Source organism: Amblyomma maculatum, chromosome 2, assembly GCF_055883805.1.
Source record: "Amblyomma maculatum isolate TAMU_Amacu chromosome 2, ASM5588380v1, whole genome shotgun sequence".
Taxonomy (NCBI): Eukaryota; Metazoa; Arthropoda; class Arachnida; order Ixodida; family Ixodidae; genus Amblyomma; species Amblyomma maculatum.
Genome location: NC_139345.1, coordinates 90699779 through 90724970, shown reverse-complemented (window position 1 = coordinate 90724970; position 25192 = coordinate 90699779). Strand labels below are relative to the sequence as shown.

At 52.6% G+C, this 25192-nt stretch overlaps 1 protein-coding gene across 9 annotated transcripts in view; it reads left to right on the top strand.

Annotated features, from left to right (window-relative positions):
• Positions 1 to 25192, top strand: part of baz (par-3 family cell polarity regulator) — a 233780-nt gene continuing 208588 nt past the window's right edge. For all 9 annotated transcript variants that reach the window (XM_084594725.1, XM_084594718.1, XM_084594717.1 and 6 more), the window contains exon 1: positions 1 to 925. In XM_084594725.1, coding sequence (XP_084450851.1) covers positions 806 to 925 — 120 coding nt within the window. In that variant the 5' untranslated portion in view covers positions 1 to 805. The remainder of the gene's footprint in view (positions 926 to 25192) is intronic.

The window sequence follows — 25192 nt, the reverse complement described above, 5'->3', positions numbered from 1 at the left end:
GCCGCGCGTACGGACACACAAGCGAGCGTCAGGCTGGCTTCTCCTGTGTGTTCCTGATCGGCGCCGGGGAAACCGTTGACGCGAACAAAAACAGTACCGTGGCGTATGACGACAGATCGTGCCATTTTTCGTTCTCAGCACAGCCTCATAAACAGCGTGGGATGTCTTACTACGCAAGCCGGCACCGCGGTCTGCAGTTTCAAGCGTTGCCAGGGTCTCTGTCGGACATTTAGGCTTACCTGGGTCAGGGGCCAGGTGTGACGGGTGCGTGTTGTGTGTGCGTGCGTGCGTGGTTTGGCGAGCGCCGGCGCGCCTTCAACGACGCTTCGCCTTCGAGAGGAACGACGCCAAGCGCCAGCTCCGGCCGATTCCTTCGTGTGAATGACCCCGTGAAGACCGCGATGGCGGTACGAAGATTATTTGAAGTCCTGTGCGGAGTTACAGCCAGCCTGACGGAATCATAAAAGATGAAGCGGCGGAGAGCCGCGGCCGTTGTTTTGTCGTGCGGGTGAAGCGCCGTCCGTCAAACGGCGCACGCCGTTTGCAATTCGTTGTGCGCGGGCAAAGTATCGAAGCAACTTGAATTCCTGTGTTCGTCAGTCGTTTCCACGGCATTTTCGCAGATTCTTTAATTGTCGCTGTTTAATGCGACGCGTGTGATTGTGTGCGCGTGCGTGTGTGTGTCTCCGTGCTTGGGTCTTCCGGGCCCACCTACTCTTGATTTCTTTTTTTCTTTGCCCGTTGGATACCTCGTGCAAGCTAACAGCAGCAAGCCGGTGTTTTCCTTCCCGTCGGCTCCGCCGTCATGAAAGTGACAGTGAATTTCGGGCCGGTCCGAGTGATCGTCCCGTGTGGGAATGGCGATCTGCTCGTCCGGGATCTGGTCGACCTGGCCATCACGAGGTACAAGAAGGCATCGGGAAAGGTAAGAGACGTCAGTGTTTTACAGCCGCGACCTAGGCTGCTTATTTTTCATACCGCGAGGTCTCCGGGTCTCCTGTCACGAATGGCGTTCTATTTCTCAAGTTTTCCCGCGCCCCCGTTGTTGCCTTACTTGCCACAGCGGACGGTAGCCCCTCATAAGTGGGCCGTCGCAGCTACGCCCGAAGGTTGCGCTCTTGAAAGCTCGCCTCTGCTGCCCTGTAAACAAAGCGCGCGGGCGCTCTCTGTGTGCACGCCAACTTGCGGGCTGCGTGTGGGTGTCCGTATAATATGTGTATAATCGCCATACCTGTCGGCAAGGGCAGCTTACTGTTAGCGCATTTCTCCTCCCAGTGTGCGTTCTGGCTTTTTTATTTTATTGGACGTGCTCCGTTACAATTTGTGACAGCTTTGCTTAGGCTGGAGAGAAAGTTAGTCGCAGAAAAAAAAAAAAAAAAAAACAGCGGAAGGACATTGGCACTACTGAAACCTGCCTAAAATAGCATATCTGTTTTAATCATTGACCACTACAGGAGTGCCGGCGAATCTGATGCTTGGTAGATAACTACTTCGCTCTCGAGCGTAGCTGAAGCGTTGCGGTGGTGAACCTACTCACGCTTATTCGCCTAATTTAGCTTATCCCGTGTATTATCCGTTATTTACGTTGCAGTGTTTGCTGATGTGTTATAACCGTGACTAGTTTTATTAGGGGTATTTTAGGGATGACGATGTCTAGAGTAATGCTTGGCTGCACACCTGCCCATCGCATGCATACTTCGACGTTGCTTAAGTAATTAAGACGAATATCTAGGGGAAAATACCATCGGGACTACCTGGTTTTCGTCGTTTCAAAGCGATGACGCAGAGATAAGGAAGCAGCAACTTGCACTTAGCGAGCGCAGGAGCTGACCGATTTGCGCAACCGGCCTCATCTGGGTTTAGTCATCGTGCTTCCTGACCGGACCACAATGATGACGCTACGGCGATGAATGAACATCGAAGGGGCAAGAAGGTGGCTGTGAGCCAAAATGGAAAAGGCAGGACCGTCCAGCCCCTCATACAACTCGTAAGGACCGCGCTTTTGATTTCGCCGCTGGCGGCCTCTTTTGGCCGAATGCCATGCGGACGCCGCGGGTTGTGGCATCTTCGCAGAATAATCTTTGTGTAGTTTCCGAAAGTGAAATCTGAAGTGGTATCGGTTTGCTCTGTTCCATTGTGTAATCGTACTGGCTCCCTACATTTAAAGGAAGCACTTTCGCCTAACCATGGCTCGGAACTGTTAACTGCCGTTCACGGTAACGCAAAAATTAGTTCGATACTTGTTCATATGGGATTGATGCCAGCATTGACACAATCGATAAACGTGCACACTTTTGTCACAAGCAGTGTGATCAAGCTGCAGTGCCTACTAGCCCTTGCTGAAAGCAATCATACAAGTTCAAATTCTACCGTCTTAAACCTAGGATACCTATCCTAAACATGTTGCATGCACTACGAGGCCCTGTTAAGCTCTTCAATCATCATGATTTTAATCGTTGTAACGCGTTTTTTGACGAATTTGTGATCTGGCCTTACCAGTTCTTTGCAGCCATTTCCCGCAGAGCTGTCAAACCGTTTTATTTGCCATTCCGTCCCGACAGGAAAAGTAGCTGGCACTACTGTACGTTACTGTACAGCCGCCCTGATTTTTAACAATATAGCGCGAGCGTCGACCAAACTGCTGGTCAGCACCTTACAACGGCGATAAGCGTGCAAAACGGCGAGATTTCGTGCATGCGCAAGAATGTGGAACGTCGCAAACTGTGGCAGGGCGTGTGTCTTTGTGATCCGAACAGCGTAGCAGAAGACGCTCTCTCTTCGTGCGCGTGCGCGAACTCTCGCCGTGTTGCACGCTTATCGCCGTTATAAGGCGCTGAGTAGCAGTTTGGTCGACGCTCGCGCTATATTGTTAAAAATCAGGGCGGCTGTACATACACATGCAAGCGCAGAGGTTTCGATTTCTGCCGGATCGGCATATGGGAAGGCATCTGGGGATGCAGGTACCCGTACCTGGGTGTAGAATGCGCGCCTAGCGTTATTTTTATTTCGTCGCAGGTCCACCAGCGCTTATATGTATATCTCTCTTTATCGGTCCACTTTTTTTATTCACCGCGCAAAGCAGTGGGGACGAATCGCCATTGAGAAAAAGCAGGTGTGGCTCGACGTTTCTCTCTCTCTCTCATTTTGAATGGCGGGACAATCAGGCAGTCTGAGGGCCGGGGAAGGAAGAGAAAGAGTTCGGGACACCTTTAAAACCCGCGGCCGTTGCGCTATTGGTCCGCGGTGTAGCGGGGTTGTACAAAAGGGGGAGCCTGCTGGCGCGACGGCGTTTTCATGCTCCTTTTTGTCGTCCCCCGCCCCTCCTGAGGCACCGTACCCCTTGGTCGGACCCGCGACAGTGGTCGTCGTCAACAAGGCTGCGTCTTCACGGCGCGCAGAAACGTTTCGTGCGTCGTCGCCGCATTTCTTTCCTGTCCGAGAGGAATTCTCCTTGGTGAGCCGAGTAGCAAACGACTTCCGCGAGCGCTCCCTGTGTTTCTTGCGCTGGTTGGGTGCAGCGGCGTTCAAAATCGCAGCGCGTTCTTTGCCTGTCTACAGACGTTGATCCTTCGCTGCACGCTGACGGAACAACGTGAGCGCGCTAGTTTTGCGCACCCGAGGCTGACCTAGTGAAGTATGGATATAACTGACCGCTGGCGAATTTGCCGAGAGCTCGAGTTTGAGCTGTCTGGTAGCGATGCTTCTAGACTGCTTCAGATTGCGCTAACCTGTAAGTAGCACTTGATGTATACCGTTGTATACGTTCTCTGTCCTAGTGTCGTTTCAGCGTATCCCGAAGCCGTCTGCGTCCCTTCGCATCTTCGGTCATAGTCGGCTGCTGATGTTCGTGCTTCCCCCGTTCACTGCATGTAACTCGGGCACCTGAGCTAGTGGCCGGCGTAGCAGCTTTTTCTGCCGTGCACCGGGGGATGGGCAACTTTGGGAGGGGAGCAGAGGGGCCCCTCCGGCGGGATGTTCTGCGCGTCCATCCAGCGAGCGGCGGGCTTCTAGAAGCAGCGACTGTGCGCTCGGTTGTTGGATGGGCCGCCGTTTCCTTTTTCGTTTTATTTCGTTCTTTGCCCCTTCCCGTCTTCCTCGCGGCGATCGAAACAGGTTTTCCCGCCGCAGCGAACAAAACCGCTGACGCACTTTTCATGGGTGCACGAATTCTCGCTATTTTTCTCCTTTTTGTTTTGGCTGCGCTGAGCATGGGATGCGGCAGCAACGACCTGTACTACAGGCGCTTCACTGGACCACGATTCCTCCGTGTCTGGACTGTGGTTCCATGTTTGGAGTCTCGCAGCTGGAGCAAGGCGTTGACAGTCGTCACCTGCTTCGCCGTTATCGAGTGCTAGCGTAGTAGAGCCTCATGTCGGGGCACCCTCATATCATATTGCATATCTGGCTGGTCATGTTAGCGAGTCATGACCGCAGTGAAAGTGTCTGCTTGGTGATCTGAGGCGCTTATCGCGGTTCACTATAATGCTTTTCTGTGCCTTCACGCAGTACGAGTGATGCAAGAGGACCGGAAAAACGGGCGGCAAAACAAAAAGAATCTGAAGCGACCATGCAGCTGTAAGGAAGCATTGTGATGAAACTAGTTCATTTCGAATAATTTTTGTATTAAACGGTCATTTATTATTAACCGCCACTACTGCCAGTGCCCGTGTTCTGAGGCATAATTAGCTTCTGAAAAACTAAATGCGTTGCAGAAAGACGATTTCGCCAGAGTGTTACATCTACATAGTGGAAAGAGATGCCCGAGCGGTGTCATGCGGCTTACTAACGGCCGTGTATGAGAAACTGGGATCGCCGCTTCCCAGTTTCATTCCGCATTCCGAAATCAACTGCCCTGCACAACGCGTGCGCCATCTACATGCGAGTAAATCCTCACATTTGCATTGCATACACATATACAGGTAGAGCAAGGGTGGAAGCGCTGCTCCATTCTGCTTTAAAGAACAATATTACTCCAAAACTACTCCAAATCAGCTGCCTAAGTGTACTGACGTCGAATTTAGCGGAAGTGCCCGTGTCTTTAAAGGAAAAAACATCAGGAGCCACTGGCTGAAGGAGGAAATTTTTTTTTTTTTCTATACCTTGAGTGCCGTCTGACCTCCTTGGGGACACTACTGACCAGTGCCCAGGAACGTATCGGTTCAGGCATGAGATCGGAAGTGATATGAACGAGATAGAGAGTGGAGACATGCTGTCCATTGATGTTGATCCCAGACTAGTGGCAGTGCTTGGGCACATCAAAGTGGCAGACTGCACATTTCTCTGTCAAGCCAAGTAAACAAGACAGTTTTTTCTCGGTCAAGTTTTGGGTTCAGTTACGAAATGGAGAAGCAAGCATTGCGTTTGGTACTAATCTATTTGGCTATTTGGAATCGTTGCTCCGGTCAGCTGTTATTTTATACGTTTATGCATATTTTGATGCGTGCACAGTCAGCAAAGCATTGAACTTTGATTAAAAAGGGACCAAATTGTTTGTTTTTGTATGTCAGGAATATAAAATTGCAAATAATCAAGGTGTTTCACTTTAGAAACATGCTCCGAAACATAACTCGAGAGCTCGAAAACTTGTTTTATTGCTCCAAAGCTGCTCCAAAATGCTAGAGCCTGCTTCCACCGCTGGTAAAGGGGAAGCTTGAATGTATTCTACTGTCCCGGAGTACCTCTATGGATGCTTCGAAAAAGAACCCGTGAAGACATTTCCAACGAAAAAAATAAAAAGTACAGCCATGGGCAACGTAAAAGGGATGACCTTAGAATGGTATTATATAGGTGCATGCACGTTCAGGAAAGATACGAACAAAATAAAATAAGACGTTGCTTACTTATGCTTGACGTGCAATCGTTCGCTGGATGCTGATATAGATCAGTGCCGGGGGGACTTGCTCACCTTTCTTCTTTTTTGTGTGTGTGCTCTTCTCTGGCGTGCATAACACGGGCTAAGAACTGATTGCGTTAACCGTTAACCCGCGACAATGACATACTTGCCTGTTGTGCACAGTTCCGCCGTCGCCAGCCGATGAGGACAGTGTCCCCCGCCCTCAGCACCGGGCGTTCGCAAGGAAGGGCGCCGCGTGGAATCTCGCACTGCCTTTCTGGCGGGTTCGTTGCCGCTGTTGCCAAGCTACCTCGTCGTAACATTTCCTCAGAGAGCATGTTCGTGTCACTTGCGCGGCTGCGATATGCTCATATGGCTTAAGGTTGTTGGGCCAGTCGTGATCATTTCGTTCCTTCCCATATATAAGTTCCTCCCGTTATTGCGTCGGCGCCTTGTCCCCGAGGGATCGTTCTCGTGAATCGGTGGATCACGAAGCTCGTTCAGCAGCGGCGGCTAGGTAAGGCATATAGTAGCGTGGTGCTTATGACCATCTCGCAACTGCATGCCGGCGTCCAGTGCACAGCCCGCCTTCGCGTTTGTGCTGTTCTGGCGTAATCTCACGCTGCCGTTCGTTCGAGAGGCGTTGCGTGTGTAATAGTTACCGGTCGAGGCGGCGTGATCGACGCGTTTCGAGTATGGTGGTGCACTAGCGGGTGAGCAGCCACTGTTGTCTGCAGCTGAAATTGAGCTTCAGCAAGGTAGCCTCCGCGAACTAATACTGGTCAGTTAACAAAGTCACTTCATTATCGACTGCCCCGGCGCGGTGACGTGACGTTTTCTTCAATTCCGGCGCGTTGTTACGAGTGCATGTGCAGTAGAGAGATAGCGGTTTGAGCTGTTTACATCAGGTCTGGTGATAGTTGTAGAGCCTCCGACGCCAGGCCTCTCTAGTGCTGCACGTTTTTAACAGAGGCCGAGTATGGCGCGACTTCGCTGCGGAGGCGGTGCACGTTCTGGAATGACCGGGTCGTGCTGGGGTGCTTGCGCCGGCGTGCAGCTCGAGGCGTGCGGATTTCGCTGCCGTGCGCACACAGTCGGGCGAGTCCGTATGACAACCAACCCTTACGCACGAGTAGCCGAGTTCGTTCCGATGGTTTACTTTCTTCTCGGGCTCGCGTAATGAGGAGGACGTCATGCCACGCTCCCTGTCATGTGAATAGCCCGCGCGTAAGCGTGGGTATTTTTACACACGACCTAATCTCTATAAACAATTATTTGTTCTAGTTACGCAAAATTCGGAGAGAAGTAAACCAGAAAGAGGTGATATTGACGCGACTGTATATACGGTATTCAACGGTTGTTCATTTCTCATGCGTCATTGTACTTGCGCGTGCGCCGAGTGCATGTTTGATTTCCGCCGTTTTGAGCTGCTTCCAGTGTTCGTATGGTTTTCCTTTTCTTGCTCATGCAGCCTCCGTTAAAGTTTTACATTTGTCTTCCCTGTTCTCCTTCACCGACGTGTGGCTGCAAAAATATTTAGGCTTTCACCCGCTATTCGCCTTCGGCGGACGTTATTAAGGATGCTGCCTGAAGATTAAGCCTTAGCTATTATTATGTCTTATCGATTTGGTCGACAACTGACCGGCGTTCTTTGTCTGGCACGTGGCTTACAGGAACCGCAGAAAGTGCGGCCTGCCATTCGTATTGCACGTTCGCTTCCTGCAATTTCTTCGCTTCTCGGCCCGGTACACACCATGCGGAACTAATGCCCGCTCATATGCGCATTTGCTCTTAACCGAATAACAGCGAGCCCCAGCGGTGGGGGTCGCATGATATCGTAACTGCACGAGGCCGCATTATGGCGCGATTCCGTGCTGACTGTGCTGGTTAGGCTCCGGTTTTGTGTGCCTCACGTGCCATCATGAAGCCTGTACAAGGACACTTTTTTTTTAGTATAAAGAGAGAGGCCCAGACGCAGTCTTGTCTAAACGTTGGTCACCGTGTTGAGGCTCGTCCTAGAAGATTCCCAAGTCCAGGGGGCTTTGATCCACTTATGCGCGCTGATTCAGCAAAATATTTGCAGCGACGAAGCGGCTTGTATTGCCGACTCTCAATCTGTCTCTCGTAACCAGCAATCGTGCGCGTTTTTTTTTTTTGTTTTTTTTTGGCTTCTTGACAGTTATGTCCCTGCACATTCTAGGAAGAAAATCCATGCGCTGGTGCCCCGCGGCCGCCGGGGTAGCGCAGTGGTTAGGGCGCTCGACCGCTGTGCCGAAAGCTGCGGGTTCGAATCCCGGCCGCGGCGGCCACTTTTCGGTGTAGGCGAAAAGCTAGGTTCCCGTGTGCTGTGCGATGTCGGTGCACTTTAAAGAGCCGCAGGTGGTCGAAATTTCCACTACGGCGTCTCTCATAGCCTGGGTCGCTTTGGGACGTTAAACCCCACAAACCAATCCGAACCAAGCCATGCTCTAGCTGGCTTCGCTATTGAGGTGGGAGGGTATCGCAATCCAGCTCTTCAGGTTCCTTGGATCCAGAGTTGGACACGCTGCCCCGGGCGCACGGAAGCGCGTTCACAGAGGCGGCGGCGACAACTGTAGCTCTGAACTGAGCCCGATGCTCTGTGTACAAGAGCTGTAAATAAATAAGTCTTCTCCTCCCTCCTCCTCGTACGTAATGGTTAAAGCGGGACTTTATATCCATGTCGGGTGGTCTTTATAATTTGGTTACTAACGACTGCATACTACTGCGACTGTGTGGGAGCATAGAGGCACAATTTAAGACAACTCATTAGGCGAGAACAAATTTGGTCATGTAGGCGAACGAGCCGGCGGCAAGCGAGAGCCATTACAGCCGTTCCCGTCAAACCTTTCAAGAAGGAGCGCTTCAGTACCCCCCACCTCCCCTTGCTTTTTATCTACGTCCACTGCCGTGAAGGCATTTATGTGGATGGGAAAGTGCGCGGTTGAATGCTCTCTTACTTATCGGCAAGGGGTATAAAGCGATTGAAGCTGAAACCATGGAGACCAGATTTAGGCTGGAGTAAACGTAGTGGTCTGGCAACGCTGCTAGCCCCTTGATCAAGGCGTTCCCCTCTCCACGACGGCGACATAGATATGCGCATCATCTAATGAACCCCCTCGCGAAGTACTCTTGAGGGCTATAACAGCACGCGGCGGGAGACCGCGTGTCGTGCGACGCGTGTCGTGGGCGCATGCAGCAACGGCGCGCGCGGCGTTGCCCAACGCATTGAATGCTAAAGAAGGGCGTATGATCGGGCTAGTGCGGGCTCCTCCGAAGAGGCTGGCGGCCCGGTCCGCCGACGTCGTCTGGGTCGCTGACGCCACCGCGACGACGCTCGCCGCATGGCTGGTGGCAGCGGGACACTCATTAGAGACGCCGGGCACTCGTGTCGACCCGGCAGCGCGCGCGTGCGCCTCCTGTCATTACGCGCGGAGGCGACGAGCTCCCCTCTTCTGTCTGCCGCTGGTGTAGCGCCCCTTTTTTCTCCTTTGTTCAGCTCCTATCGCCAGCCGTGTTCGAAACAGTCCCGTGGCCTGACCACGGAACCTTGCGTAACCGCCTTCTGGTAGCGGTGGATTCTTCCTTTCTGTCTTTCGGGGTTAGTGCCGCGAACATAACCGCGATGCCGTTGGGCTCTTTTCATTCTGCGGTATTACTGTGTACTCGCGGACTTTATCTGCCCTATCGGAAAGCAGGCGGAGCTGCCAACGAGGAGTGCACAACGAAGTAAAAATAATAGTCAATTGCATGCCAGCTAGCTTACCTGCTGATCAGTGCCCCTTGCAGCGTGGAAATTAGTATCGTTTCTTATTCATTGGCGTAAAATTGCAGTAGGGTAAGAGTTCGGCCAATTGGTGGTTCATTGTGTATAAATACCAGCTCTTGTGTGTCCTCGTGTCTTAGTCGTGTATTTTGCTGCGCTGCGCTGGTATTTTGTACACAAAAATTTGCAGTAACGAAATTAAAATTCGTTCCGGCCGTCCGTCACGTACTGGTCTTCCTGGAAGGTGAAAGGCAGGATAAGGCGTCCTCAGGCGCTCCCTCAGCAATGGAACTGAAACAATCAGGCACCACGACACTGACCCCACCGCGAGCCGTATTCCGGATGGCGTGCGCTACAGCCGACGCGCCGCTAACCCACTCTCCCTTGGATCCCGACTAGTCATCCCATTTTGCGCCGTGCCGTCGAGTCGACCCGGCGTTCGCTGACTTTCGTTACGAGGTGGCCGTTGTGGCACGGACGCAAGCGAGCGTGACCACGGTCGGTGCCGGTCCGGCGCCGCGTGCAAGAGTGTACCTCACTCCGCCCTCGCTAGTAATACGGTGCAGCGTTGAGGAAGGTACTGATGCGCCGGGACAGCGCAAAAGTACAGTGGCGGCTTACGGCCGCGTTTTACGGACGTATTCATCGCGCAGCTGACCTAACGCATTGACGTTTCCACTCTTTCTCGGTCTTCAGAGCATTGTACACTTTTGTTTGGATAAGGGTTGTGTGCGTTTGCCACCAGCCTTCTGATCAGCTGATGGTAGTTGTGTGTTCTACTACGCTGCACCGGATTCGGTGAGCCATCGTACAGTCCACCCGCTGGGCGGAACTCTTTCTCTCCCCTGTCGGTTCCCCTCTAGCCTGAGTCAGCCAGCGGGAGGGAAAGGGCAACCAACGGCTGCCGCTGAGTGCTGAAGCGGCAGAAGGGCCGGCGGCGGCCATATTGCCGCGAGAGCCGGCGGCCAGCGGAAGTTTATACAGTGCACTCTCTCTGATGCAGCAGCCAAGCAACCAGCGCTGAAGCAACGCCCCTGTTGCTACCGCCGGTGCGGTTTTGATCACGCCGGACTCGTGCGTACCGCCATAGAAGCGGGGAGAGCAGGAGGAGAAGGGGCAGGCGTGCGGGTGCAGTGCCCTGAGGTGGAGAACGGAGGAAGGCCACTGCCGACCGTCGCCTCCTCGGTTTGTGCCGTTGTGTTGGGACTTATTTCACGGGCCGTATGTGGCTCAGCACTAGCTATACCTGCATAGTTGTTTCGCCTCTTCATTGTCATGTGGTAACTTTTTTACATCCTTTTCCTTTTTTAAGTTTTCCGCTGCCCGCAGTGTTGGCAAACTTAGCCGCGCGCTCTAGTCTGACGACAGTAGGCGTTCTTGGACAACAGGCCACTGTCCGGTGTCGTATGAATGGCGGAGCCCTGACGTGCCTCTGTTTCTCGTGCCATTTGTCGCGTTGAAAAGACGCCCTACGCAAGCGGGCCTAGTAAGCCCCACAAAGTAGAACGCCTCTTATAAAGACGCTCTTTTGCCGGAATGTGGTACAGCGTCTGTCAAGAGCTGATCTCGGAGCGACTTGTGCCCTCGTTATGACGAGCGCTTTCATTGCAAAGGGCGGTTCTTACTCCTTGCAGGCAACCGTCGCCGCAATGCGTAGGCCCGGGAAAGCGTACGCAGCAGAGCTCTGTGGTAAGCGCGAGAACTTCATCTTGGAAAAAAAAGAAAAGAAAAGCGAGGCATATATAAAAACAGGCAGGATCGTGGTCGGAGGTCGGCATAGCCTGATTACAGCCTGCTCCGCGGGCGACTCTGTGTCAGCCGGGGTTTTTCACAAATCTTTGGGACTTCTCTGGCTGCTTCTGAGTGGCGCGGGGATTCGGAGCGCACCTTGCAGCTTCCGGTGGTGCTGTTTTCGTCGCGACCCCATTTCCGCTCTCGTCGCCCGTCTGTCTCTGAAAATACCCGCGTGCACCCTGCACTTGTGCGTGCGTGTGTTTGGGTGGGCCGTCAGATGATCGCGCAGGGCAGGTCGGGAGACGTATCTCTCTGCAGTGCACTGTACATTCACAACACCAGGGGCGCTGCCAGATTATTTTTGGTGGCTGCGAATGTAACGGGCCGGGCACGGGTGAGTTGAAGAAACGGAAACAAACCTGAACAGCTTTGCCCTGTGAGGGCTTGATAAAAGCGAGGAAGCCGCGGCGTAATAACGGGGGCTCCGTTGAGTGAATTAAGCAGCATTGCGCCTGGGGCTGGCAGCTGATATCAACGGGTACCGATTGGCCGCAGGGTTGTTCGATGGCACGCAACCACGTGTATTAGACTCTTCACAGGAGCTGCCACTCGGGCTACTCCTTTCTGATGGGAGGGTGAGGGGAATCGATCCCTCAAAGACCCTTTTCGTTATGAGTCAAACATGCTACCTACCGCTGTAGGCCACGCTGGCACGTTCGTATGAAGTGGTAATGTGGGGCTTTGTATTTATGTCGGGTGATCTTGCATGTTAATGTGGTAACTTGGGACTTTATGCCAACTATTCATTGTGAAAAAACAAACCAACAAAGGGCTCTACAAACAAAGACAGAAAGGGGACACTGTGAAAGCGCTGTTTCCGCTTGTGTTTGTGTTTGTAGAGCTGTTGCTTTTTTTTTCTCAGTTAATGTTTACCAACTTGCTCAAGTATTTATTTATTGCATTTCATGTAAGTAACGGACAAGCTGTACTGGTCGTCGTCGGAGCGTACTTAACACGTGCGCACTGATTTGGATTGATCAAGTAGGGTTCCGTAGCGGCCGATTGCTTCACAGCCCATCCCACGTTCTTACTTCCCATCCCGTGGCAGCCGATTGCAACGCTTCTAACCTGCTTGCTGCTGTCATGCGGCTGATCGGTACTTTGTCAAAGTAATTGGTTAATCCATCACTGTTAGAAGACCGCACTGGTCGCCTTTCTTTTCTCTTTTTTCCACATGCTTTCTCCTCCTTTACCAACTTCCAATGCAATCTGGCCGTATACCCCTTGCAACGAGCGTAAAAGATTTCATTCTTCGGTTGCAACTGACTGTGGGGTGTTTTTCAGTCGCTCTAGCATTAAGGTAACCATTTCGAATTCAATCAGTCAAATCAGGCTTCATTTGTAGTGTGTGTGTGTGTGTGTGTGTGTGTGTGTGTGTGTGTGTGTGTGTGTGTGTGTGTGTGTGTGTGTGTGTGTGTGTGTGTGTGTGTGTGTGTGTGTGTGTGTGTGTGTGTGTGTGTGTGTGTGTGTGGTATTTAAGGACTGCGGTAACACGTGCTACTCATAATCGGTCCCCGTAATCCTTAAGCTGTACTGGGGGCTCCAGTTAGGCGTTGAAGTGTTGGCTTTATCTCACAGCCAGGTGTTGTGGTCAAGCTTTCGACTTCAGGAGCCCTAAATACTCCGGCTGCGCCAGTGGCAGAGGAATGGGGGAAGGGGCTTCGAAAGGGTTCTCGCAAGCTCTCGCATTGCATTCATCGCCTGAGAGTGGGAAAACAATTTTAGTCCAGACATTCCATTCGAGACCGCTCCTCGCACCCCTTTCGCCTCACCTAACACCGTTATAAACCCTCGCGGTGCGCGCTGCGACTCGCGCGTGTAAAGTTGCCGAGCTCTTCTTTTTTCCTCGGCTGAGTATAGCGCGAGCTGACGGCGCTTAGAACACCATCAGGTTATTTATAGGGCGACGCTTCCCGGTAGCTCTGCGATAGAGACGACCTCCCCCTCCCCCCTCCAACGCTACCTCTTTCCCTCGGCCCCATCAGCGCCGGCCGGGAGCCGAGCGTGACTCTTGATTCGCAAGTATGCAGGAGGAGCCCGGCCACCCACCCCTTGTTAAAGACGCCGAGCTGCCGCTGAGCAGAGAGGTGGTCTGCCGGCAGGTCTGCTCTTATTTACGCATGCGCACACACACGCTCCCATCTTCCTCCACGGACTCGGCCTTGAAGCAACTGAAGCTCGCGTCGCCTTGCCCCCTCTTCTCGGAGGCGAGAGGCGGTAGAGCCCGTTTAAAGGGAAGACTGGGCCAGCCTCCCGAGACCTTTTTCCCACGGCACATTCGCCTGGTCGCTTATATACGTGGCCGTCCCCGTCAGCCATCGCGACCGAAAAGCGACGCTTATATATACAAAATAAATAAAGGCACGGGAGGGACAGTGTGGCGTTCGTTCGTGGCGTCGAGATACGGTCACGTCGCAAGCTGGTACAGTCTGAACGGTCGATTATAAGAGCTCTTCGTGAAAAGGGGTACGTGTTTAGCCGATCTAGTGCAGCTGGAGGTAACTCTTACGCCGTTTGGCCTGTTTGCAAAAGTGCGAACAAGAAAGAAGTGTCTTAGATGCCGCTGCTGGCTAAAAGACAGACTTAGCAAAAGAGGAAAAAAAAAAAAAAAAAAAAAAAAAAAGAAAGAAACCCTCTTAGAACTGCAGTCTAGATTTCGAGTTGGTTTGCACTCTGCAATCATCGGTATAACATGCACACTGTGCACAGTCATCAGCTCTACTGAGTCATACAATTTGATGACTGGATTGCCTCGGTTAATTTAACCCCTACTGCCGAAGCCATTGCGCAGCCTTCAGGTACAGATGGGCGTTTTAGGCTTGCGCACAGTTCCGCGTACATTTGCGCCTCCCATGCTGTGCATAAAAGTCGTTAATAAAGCCTACCTTCTCATACTCTGTAGCCGCGGACGTCATTGACGTGCTGGACTCGTAGCCCGGATACTTCTTCAGGGGTTGAAAGTGCGTGTTTACGTTGTACGCTCTTCCGACTCGGCGACGGTTCTGGTTGCTAGAACGAACGGGTTCAGATAAGCTTCTCCATATAAACAATGCTTACGGTGTTTAAGCCGGGGAAGAGCGGTATAGATTGTCGCGGGGCGAAAAGGAGGGGGGGGGGGGGGGGGTTGCGTGCGAGGCGGCTCCTCCCTGGGCATACATGATCTCTTGACAAGGCCGATGTGCGTAAGCTTGAAAAACGCGTACCGCGACCCTCGCGTTTTCTTAGGGCTTTTATAGTTCGCTCTTCCAGTGGCGTTACCTCTGCGAGCTGCTGCAGCTGCCGTTGTTGGGGGGGGGGGGGGGGGGCAGGGGCAGGCAGCCGGAGCGTGGCGCTTATGTTTTTTCCTTTTTTATCCGTTTTTTATCCGACCGTTTATCCGGGCGAGTCCGTTCGCATTTCCTCTGTACGCAGGTCTTCCTCTTGAGGCGCGCTCGCTTGTTCGGATGAGCGCTGCCGCATCTCCGCGCGCTGTTATCAGTATCACGCCTTTCCTCGACTACGACCACGACTCGAAGCCGCGGCGGCAGATTCAGTATAGGAATGCGGATTCGCGAGCCTTCGGAGAGATGCGACGCGTTCGACTGTGTGCGTGTATTTCGCCGAGCTAACGTAATCGCGCGGCTCATCTCTAGCGTGCGTGCGTATGTACAGTGCGTGTGCCGTATATCCGGGGCTTCGTAGATAGCCCGGCTTGTGCGAACGGGAACCGTTTGTGCTCTGAGGGAAGCTGCTCCGTTTCCCGTGGACGGAAAGAGATGCTACATTGGCTTCCTTCCTCTGGTTGAGGCGACGTAGTAAACTTTTTATTTGCTTTCTTTTTGCCGCGTAGTACTTTTTTGAATTGAGTTATGACGCTCGAAAGACACGAACTGCGGCACATGAAAATTGCCTCTCCAAGCGGATTCTGCGCTCCCCGCGGCGTATAACGCGGTCGAACTTCCCAGAAATAATGACTCTTCGCTTCGTGGTTTCGATGGCAACTTAAATGCGTGCGATGGGCTTTTCGTTGCCATTCGATTCAACGTCGCGACCCCCAGAACGGCTGTGTACTTTTCTCGTAATTTTTGTTTTCAAGTAGTAGTCCTGGACTTTCTTCAACCGGGTGTTATTCTGCGGAGAAAGCGGTACCCTGCGCCGTTAAATCTTTCGGGGACAGGTATGTGGCGACGGCAAAACAGCGTTATTAGAGAGTTAGGCTTGCTATTCGAAGTAGGCTTGCTGAGACACTGGAAAGAAAGTACGTAAACAGAATAAACTCTGTGGTCTGTGTCCATAGCCTGATATGTCACTTGCACAGTCCGAGGCATGCTGTTTTGCATTCCCTTTTGGCCGTCGTACCCAAGTCATCATCATCATCATCAGCCTGATTATACCCACTGCAGGGCGAAGGCCTCTCCCATATTTCTCCACTTAACCCGGTTCTGTGCTAGCTGCATCCACTTGACCCCTGCGAACTTCTTAATCTCATCTGCTCACCTAACTTTCTGCCGCCCCCTGCTACACTTTCTTTCCCTTGGAATCCAGTTTGTTACCCTCAGCGACCATCGGTTATCCTCTCTTCGCACTACATGTCCTGCCCATGTCCATTTCTTCTTCTTAATTTCTACTAGAATGTCGGTAACTTGAGTTATTTCTCTGACCCACTCTGCACGCTTTCTATCTCTTAATGTTACCCCTACCATTTTTCGTTCCATAGCCCTCTGGGTTGTCCTCAACTTAAGTAGAACTCTCTTGGTTAGCCACCCAAGTATTGGTATACAAACTCGGAAACCAGCGCGCAAAAACACTGTGGCAAGCGAAGGCACGCGATCTTGAAATAGCGCTAGAGAATTCGGAGGATAGATACAGGAACCGGCTGCGGAAACTGTGTTAGTGTATATACGTTACCCGCAAGTTTGTATACACGCGCGTTAAGGTGGGGGACGTCAGCTTTCGTAACGCAGTTCCGCGCTGCGAACCAAGAATAGCGCCGAAGTGGATCGGCCTGCTAGATAGCTCATGCGTAAACGATCGTTGAAAGTGCGGCGAGGAAAAACGCGCGGCGCTGCCGCGCGCGCTTCCTGCGAGAAGGGCTGGGCCTCGTTTCTTTTCCCAGGAGGGCATCTTCCGGTTTCTCGGAGACGGAGGATTCGCGGGCGGGCTGCTTGCTCGTATATGACGAATAAGGGGCTGAACTGGTTACGAAAACGCGGAGAGCCGAAGCGCTTAGTCCCTTAATTGGCTCATTACGAAACGTGTACGCGCGCGGAAACCTGCCCGTCAGCAACGTTATTGAACTCAAGGACCTCGTGTCGCGGCAAAGCCAGTGTCGGCGTTGTGGTTGTAACGCGAAAATCAGAAGAAAGTAATGAAACAAAATTTTTGCGGATACCCGCAGACTCGAAAACGGTTCCTACGCAGTGCGAGGTGAGCACGCAATCACTGCTCCACAAAGCCGCGTTGCTTCTCTCCGAATAAAGGTGGACCTAATGCATGCATTGCCTTATGACTGTCAGCTAATGTTCAAGTACGTCATTAGAAAGAAACTAATTATGGAGGTAACAGTTAAGCGCGTAGCAAAGGGAATTTCCGCTTTGCTTATACCTGCGATGCGGTACTCACTGGAAAAATTCCTTCGATCATACGGCGTTTTCACAACAGATGGCGCGAGCCGCCGCCCGATTCAATGTTTTATATATCTATTAATCGTCTTCAAAGCATTGGGGTTTAAACGCTGTAGCGTTGTTTTCTTAGAGACATGTTATTATTGTTATTATTTTTTTTTTTTTTTTTACTGCTAATATTAATGGGCGCGATTGGAGGAGGCTTTTTTGCACCGATTGTGACCGGGGCATTGGTCGAAATGGGCTCTTCGACAGCTTGTCCGAAGTGGCGCGGTAAATATCGCATCCGGAATGGCCGTAAAGGGAGTTTCACACTACTCCTCATCGAATCAGCCGCCTGCTCACAACGACTCATTCGTAGAAACATTCACTCTAAATACTAATAAACCTGTAAGGGAGTAAATAGGGAGTAGCTTGTCCTTTGGCGAACTCCCTTGTAGGAGCAAAGTATCATCTTCAAGCCCTCGGGTAGATTTTCACCACTAAATGTACGGAATGCTATACTTTGGTAATAGAAGCATAACCCTCATTTAAAATCTTCGTAATTGCTACACAAATTCACAAATTATCATTTGATAATTAGCTTCCATAGGTCTGGTGATGAAAGTCTGCCCGAGGGGTCGAGCAGGATGTTCTGACTTTAAAGGGAAGTGCGCTAAAGGATAAGCTAGTACCTTTGTACTTCCTTATAAGCTTATTCGTGTTTAGAGTATACGTGCATGTGGACAAGAACGAGCACGATATGATCGTCTAAGTGTGCTTAGGATCTTTTCCCCCACTTTCGCTCTCGTCCCTAGCCTGTCATCCGTCTTGAGGGCATTCCAAGTCCCGCCGCAGTGGCGAAGCGGTTAGGGCGCCCGACTGCAGTACCCAAGGATGCGGGATCGAATCCCGGCCGCGGCGGCCGCTTTTCGATGGAGTCGGAAAACAAGGCGATGTCAGTGCACGTTAAATGGCCTCAGGTGGCCGAAATTTCCGGAACCGTCCACTACGGTATCTCTCATAGCCTTAGTCGCTTCGAGACGTTAAACACAATAAATCTAGCCATTTTATTTTAAATTATTTTTCGTGGTTCTCCTCCGCCATATTCATCGTCCCCACCCAAAGCTCTTCGTGCTAATCACTTCCGCGGTGAAAAGTAAGCCCCTACAGCGTTTCAAAACCGTGACAAACGCGAAACGCAAACAGATGGCGACGACCGATGAGCGATGTGCTTGTGAGGAGTCCGAGCCCCCCGCCTCGCCATGTCGAAAGTGCGGAGAACGAGGGGGTTGCCCGAACATCTGCGATCGCTGAGCTGCGTGATCGTCGGGTGCGCTCATCGTCGCAACAGCGTCATCTGTTCGTAGGAATGTGGTAGGAACGCGTGCTCAACGTGCGTGTTCCCCGACGCGCATTTTGTGCGTGCGCTGTTCGTATGAAAGGTCGCGAGCACTTGCTACTTCTCTCTCTTTCTCCCACCATGCCTCTGTTTGCTTTGTGCCCCCGTGTCTCCTTTTGCGTGTGCGCGGCGCGTGCGTCAGGGACGCAGGCAACGTTCCGCTGCCGAAGGCATGTTCCCCTCACAGCCACGTTCTCTCTCCCGTTCGGCGGTATCCTGCGATCGGCGCCGCTGGGTGGAAATTCTTTTGCGCATTGTTGACATAGTTTAATCGATGCGGCCGACACTTGCTCCGCTGCTCTCTGTCACGAACCGTCCTCCTTCTGCCACCATCGTCCCTCTGTATGCGTTTGCAAGCTCTCTTACGGTGGCGGTAGGCGGTCTCCCTGCACCAAGTCGCAACATACACTGTGCGGCCTCGGTTGCGTGGTGCCGTGCGCGGTCGATCAATCGCCGTCCCTGGCTGCGCCTCGTTTTTCTAGGTTCGGTTTCATTTATTATTATGGGGGCAACGCGAGGGCGATGCGGAACTTTGCACAGCGGCAGTGCGCTGCACGGCCGGTCAGTGAGTGAATAATATTTTGTCATGCAAATGCGCAAATTTATGGGGGAGAAGCCATGGCGTGGAGCTGCTGGAAGCGAGAGGCAGCGACCGAGTCTGGGACAGATGGGTCACGTTGGCCGTAGCTTTCTTAGCAAGCCGTGCTGTTTTCCCTCGTCACTATCACGCATGTTTCACGCTGCGACCTTTGTAAGCCCATTTGTAGGACTGTTGTCGTGACGCTGGGGCTAAGTCGACCCGGCCTTCACTTGGTAGCGTGCAGAGACACCGGGATGAAGAAGGATTGAATCTTCGAAGTTGGTAAACTATATATAAGCAGGTTTAATGGCACTTTGAGAAAACTTATTTACATGAAAAAGAAGGGTATATCAGCAAAATGGCAAGCGTTAAGAGTTCATAGCGAGAAGCGTCTGGATGAGCAGTTTACCCAGGGCTCAGAGCCCCATTTCGTGCTCTGCAACGTCCTTAAAACCCCCTATGTCCAGCCCCTCTCTGAAGATGCTGACCAACCAGTTCCAGGGCACGCCCCTCAGATATCGGCATCCAGTCGAACACATCACTGCACTGATGGTCTGATGCACTGACTGGTCCGGTATTGTGTTTCGTCGGGCGTGGTCACTTGTTGGCGGGTAGAGTTTGGGAACGGCAAGGAGGTACATTTCTATTCTTCTGCAAAGATCCGATATGGTGGTTCCGGCAAGTGGATTTCCTTCTCAGAAACCCAAGTGTACGTGCGCGCCACGAATACTGCTCCCAGCATTGTCCCTTTCCGGCAATTGCAAATCTTCCCTGCATTCCCGGGAAATCCTCTAATGGCCGTATTCGTCATGCTCCTTTCTTCTGTAAGTCAGCGGACGTGTCATTCCGATCGTCTCCTTTGGACAATAGGCATTCCTCACTTGACAATAGCGCTTCTCGACGGGAAGGGTGAACAGTTGAACAAAATCACTTCCGGCTATTTCCCACAGGGCGACATTTCTTTGTATTTTTCTTGAAGTTCCCTTGACAGGGCAAACCAGGCTCACACAAAAAGATTCATGGAAACAGGCTCACTTAGAGCCCTTGCACCAACAGAACATATCAAAACCATGCCCCTAGGCGAACAATAGGGCGCGCAAGCGCGGACCAGGCACGGTCACAACACTATGCATCTCAGTACTTGAATGTTTAACATTACTCGACGATGCACTTTAGTAGGCATTTAATGGTCGCATTCTATCTCCCCCCTACTCTTATTCATCTTATTTTCCACGCCTCTCTTATTCCGTCTTTCTCTACTCAGTTCCCTTACTTACGCAGAGTAGCGTGTCAGCGAATCATAAACACTGGCTGAAAGCTCTGCTTTTCATTAAAGAGTTCGCACTCTCTCCCTCGTGGCATCGAAAGCACAAGAAAAAGCCTTTCCCTTCCTATAAATAAATCAGTTTAATGGCGTTTCGATGGAGGCGAAACGAAGAGGCGTCGTGTGCTGTGCGATGTCAGCGCACGTTAAAGATCCCCAGGTGGTCGAAATTACTCCGTAGCCCTCCACTACGGCTCCTCTTTTTCTCTTTCCACTTTCACTCCCATCTTCCTCCCTTCCCTTACGGCGCGGTTGCGGTGTCCACAGAAAAACAAGTGAGACAGTTACTGCGCCTTTCCCTTCCTATAAATAAATCAGTTTTTTAATGGACTTTTCGACGACGCGTGGCCTTACGGTCTACATTCTGTACTGTCGAAGAAGCCTGCAAAAAAAAAAGCCATAAGGGTGATTAATTTGATTAATATTGTCTGATGCGATGGGATGGATGGGAGCGACTGATGGGAAAAGAAGTGAAAGTGACTGGGTGGTTGAAAGAGGAGGCTGACGAAGAGCGAGGGGTGTTGGCCTGGCTGCCTCTTCAGCCTCGAGCTCATCCCCCGTCGTCTGCGTTCATCTGTGAATAAACGCATCCTATCCGTAACAATATAAAGACATTTCGAAAGCATCCGGCATACCCCACCGGAGTGGTGCAGTGGTAAGACGCCCGACTACTGTGCCGGAGTACCCGGGTTCGAACCCGACCTCGGCGGCTGCGCTTCGATGGAGGCGAAACGGAGTGGCGTCCGTGTGCTGTGCGATGTCAGTGCACGTTAAAGAACCCCAGGTGGTCGAAATTTCCGGAGTCCTCCCCTACGGCGTCTCTCATAGCCTTAGTCGCTTTGGGGCGTAAACCCCACAAACCAAACCAAACCATCTCGTCTCCGTTTTTGTATGAAGTGAAGAGCGCATGGGGGTTTGTTTCATTTCAGCGCTGTAGCGGCGAAGCCGAGCTTCTTCCAGGCATTGCTAATACTAGTTGTAATTGTAGCCTTCGTTTAAATAAGCGCTCCTGTAGCGTGATGTGTGATTGTTGCTAACCTTCGTGTTTGAGGTAGTCGCGAGCGCTTCTTCGCCACCATGGAGCAAAGAAAGCTTGAACTCCATGTTCGCCACTATCGCGAACGCTTCGTAGCGGTCGAGAAGTCGTGCGCCCGGATCGACGGACAGCATTCGCCAACGTGGACCTCCTGATGCCTTTGTATTGAAATGGCCCAAAATGCAAGCATGCTTCGCTGGTAAATGTTGATGGTGTCGGTGAGAGCTCGCGGTCACTTATAAAAGCGATAGGAGAGATGGAACAATCACCCCTGCCTTATAGTAGTAGGAGGGTGAAACGTGCATTGTATAGTAGCGGTGTTGTTCGACGCTTGAAAAAGCGCTCTTTTTTTACAGCACCGACCCGGCGCACAGTAGGCATGCAACTTTTGATGCACGCAACAGCTAGAGGACGCCCACTTTATTTCGGGCGCCCCATAGATTGTCACCTTAGCTTTCCCGAATGTCATCCCAACTGCAGTTGCGTGTGCTCCACGCTTAAGGAAAATGGTGTGAACGCACGCTACGGCATGCCGCCGTGGTTCTCTGCGGCCGAGCTGTGTTGTGTGACCGAAAACCCGCCGCACGGTTACTTGATCTGCGGGACGCCCTCGGTGTCGGAAAATTGCGGCTCGGAAGTGTGCCACGTCAATTAACTCTGTGGGTGCGACTTTTTGCGGGCAGTCCGGCACCGGTTATGTCCGGCTGCGGGTTCCTGTCCTCGTTATGGGCAGGGACTTCTCGATGGCGTGCATGTGCTCACCACCTTCGGGCGCAGCCTTTTTCGAAGGGGATCCGACCGCTCTGGATCTTTGCTCACTCGTTGCTGCACCTCATTGGCGGAAAATAAGACGGTCTGGTGTCGGTTGGGAATCTAGGTGTGTGTTACGACCAGAACTCGGCTGCACCTACTGACAGACTCGCTCCATATTGGCGATGTTTAAGGAACAGTCCTGAACGGTGGTTGCCACTAGCAGAGTTCGGCGTTTCTGCATGTTGCGACTTTGTACAATCTTCTTTGCCGCCAATACGAACGTCAGAGCACGTGCTCAAAAATTTTGGTGCGTTTCAGTTGGGCCCGATTAATCACACCACCCTCTGCTTGAGTGCGGTGACGTGCACGCTGAACATGCGCGACATATGGTGCGCGTGATCTGCTCCAGCGCGCTGTCCCGCAGTTGTAGTTCCGACTGTCAGTTGCATGCGTACAGCCGGCCAAGCAGGCTTTGCAATCATTTATCAAAAAAAAGCAGTAGAAAACATATAAAGAGAGAATCCACATTTTACAGGGAGAGTGAGAGGGGAAAGGGAAACGGGGTGAAGGTTGCCGCGGAGAGCATATGGCTGCCGGCTTCACCGCGTTCGACCTTCCGCAAGCTGCGTGTCGCCGACCCGAGCCTGCCTGAATGCCTACTGCGGCTGAGGAGAGGCGCTGACGCCGTGTGGTCGCACAGCTGTTGCGAGGAGGGGAGGGGTGCCTGGAACGCGCGCATCACTTTGTATGCCTCGGTCGACCCAGCTGCTGGAAAGCGACGGAGCTCTTCCGCGCTGGCTTGCGGATGACGTTCGGGTCCGCGTTGACGTAACGCGAACGCGAAGTGCGCGTAATGCGGCCAGGGAGAATTATCCATTTGTGGTCATTTACGTTGCTGGATGCTTTGTCGGGGCCGGTGATGCTCCTCCTGTGTGTCCGGGCTCGCGAACGGGACTTGGCAAGAAGGTGTTGGACGGGGTCATCGCGTGCGCGGGCAGAGAGAGGAAGGTGAATACATTTGGATGAGAGGAGGTTCTAGTAAACAACAATCTAAAATTGAGCCATGCGACTCCCATGGTCTCATGAATTGCCGGCGGCGTTCTTTCACCGCTTGTTCGCTGCGCAGCCTTTGCCAAAAATATACTGGCCACACGGTTTTCTGCAGCAGCCTATCGAACATCCCCCTCTCGATCTGTGCCCTGCCGCGGTGGCTCACGGGTTAGGGCGCTCGACTGCTGATCCCATGGACATGGGTTCAGTCTTTGCCGCAGCGGCAGCGAAAAGCGTAGCGCCCTAAGGAAGCGGCCGGGTACTGTGCGTTGTCAGTCGTGCACGCTAAAAAGCCCCCAGGTGGTCGAAATGTCAAAATTCAACCCTGACTCGACCTCTGTAGATACATGGCTGCAGCGTTCTGGAGAGGAGACGCGAACGGTCCTCACTTGAGTGCGTTATAAACGTAAGGAGAGAATAATTTAACGCAACTGCAACTACTGCATACGCATGTCAATGGAGCGCATTACGGAGGTTTCAAGCTTGGTAGTTGATAAATAATGCCTGATCGGGCAACGCGTATTGGTTAGGCTGAGGGGCTCGTTATATGGTATGTATCACAGGGCTGTCCAGTCTTAGGCTGAACATGCGAACATTCCACCACTGTCCCAATTCAGAGCCCCTCTCCCCTTGCGTCCAAGTGGCACTGTCTCTGAGGGACTTGGGGGGTGGTACTTCACCTGGGCCCGTATTCCGAGTTTGCGTCGTTATCCAAAGTGTTGCTATCTCCCCGACCTCGAGTCATCTGATTGGCGAAAACGCCGGAACATGAGGTTGCCACCTCTTCCGGTTCCGTGCTGGCAACACCCGGTTCCGGCGTTTCGACCAATCAATGACTCTAGGTCACGTGGATAGCAACACATCGATAACGACGCAAACTCAGAATACGGGCCCTGGTCTCGCGCTTAGCTTCGATGTGTGACAGGGTCGCACGCTTTGGCGCTCTAATGAGACGGGTCACACGCCGTGAGAGTATGATTGTGCACTTTGCCTGTTGACCTCTTTTCGTGTACGCACCCGCTGCGTTGTGCCGAAGCATGGGACGCCGTGGTGCGCGCAGCTGCAGAGACGAAAGTAAGCACACGAGACAAAGATTAGGCGACAGGAATTCTATCTTTGCCCTTCGTGTTTCGCAATGTGGCTTGTTTTGTTTCGGCATACTGCTCTCGGGGGACGTGGTCGGTGCGGCGCTCCCGAGGATCGACAAGGAACCGCGTAACGTTTCCACTGCGAGACGCGCTGCCTCCAGCCCCGTTGCTGCGGCATCGGAAGGGGCGGCCAGTGCGCCGCGCAATTCTCGCGCTTATCATCGAGGAACGCGCATTCCTTTTTCCTTTCCTCGGCGCCAGCAGCAGCAACCAGTTTGCCGCCGCCGATTACCGCACCACCCTGGCTCTCGGCGCGCATCGCCGCGCTTGCTGCTGTGTGCGGCGACGGCTGCAGCCGCTGCTGGGCGGAGTCTTTCTTCTCAGGGGAATGCCTTCCTTGCACCAGCGGCGGAGAAAGAGATTTGCATGCGGCGCGCAGTGCTGTGCCAGCGCCGCAGAATGCCAACGGGGCGCCGTCCGGAAGGCCTCCCCGAGATTCCGTGTCGAATGTGAACTCAATCAAGGCACGGTGCGTTGCCTCTCGGCTTCTGCTGCTGCTCGGCTCTCCCTGCGTTCGCGTAGCGCTTTCACTTTTGCTTGTGGCGGATGCTGTTCTCGTCGGCCTGCGGGGCGCGCCGTGCCGAGATTCCGCTCCCCTACAGTATACACTGCAGCCTGGCGCGATATGAAGGCGATCGCTGGCGCACTCGCGCAGAAAGTTGGGCTTCTTGGTTACGAGCTTCTCTTGCTGATGGCCAGCGCTCGTGTTGTCTGCCTATCTCGCCCTCCAGTGTTCGCAAAGCAGATTGAGATGGTTTTTACTAGAATGAAGCGCGCGAGCTTAACATCGTCAGCTTGGCTCCTCTGCCCTGCACAGTTGTTCCTGTCGGATGTTGTTTAACATCGTCAGCTTGGTTCCCCTGCCCTGCACAGTTGTTCCTGTCGGATGGTGTTTAGCATCGTCAG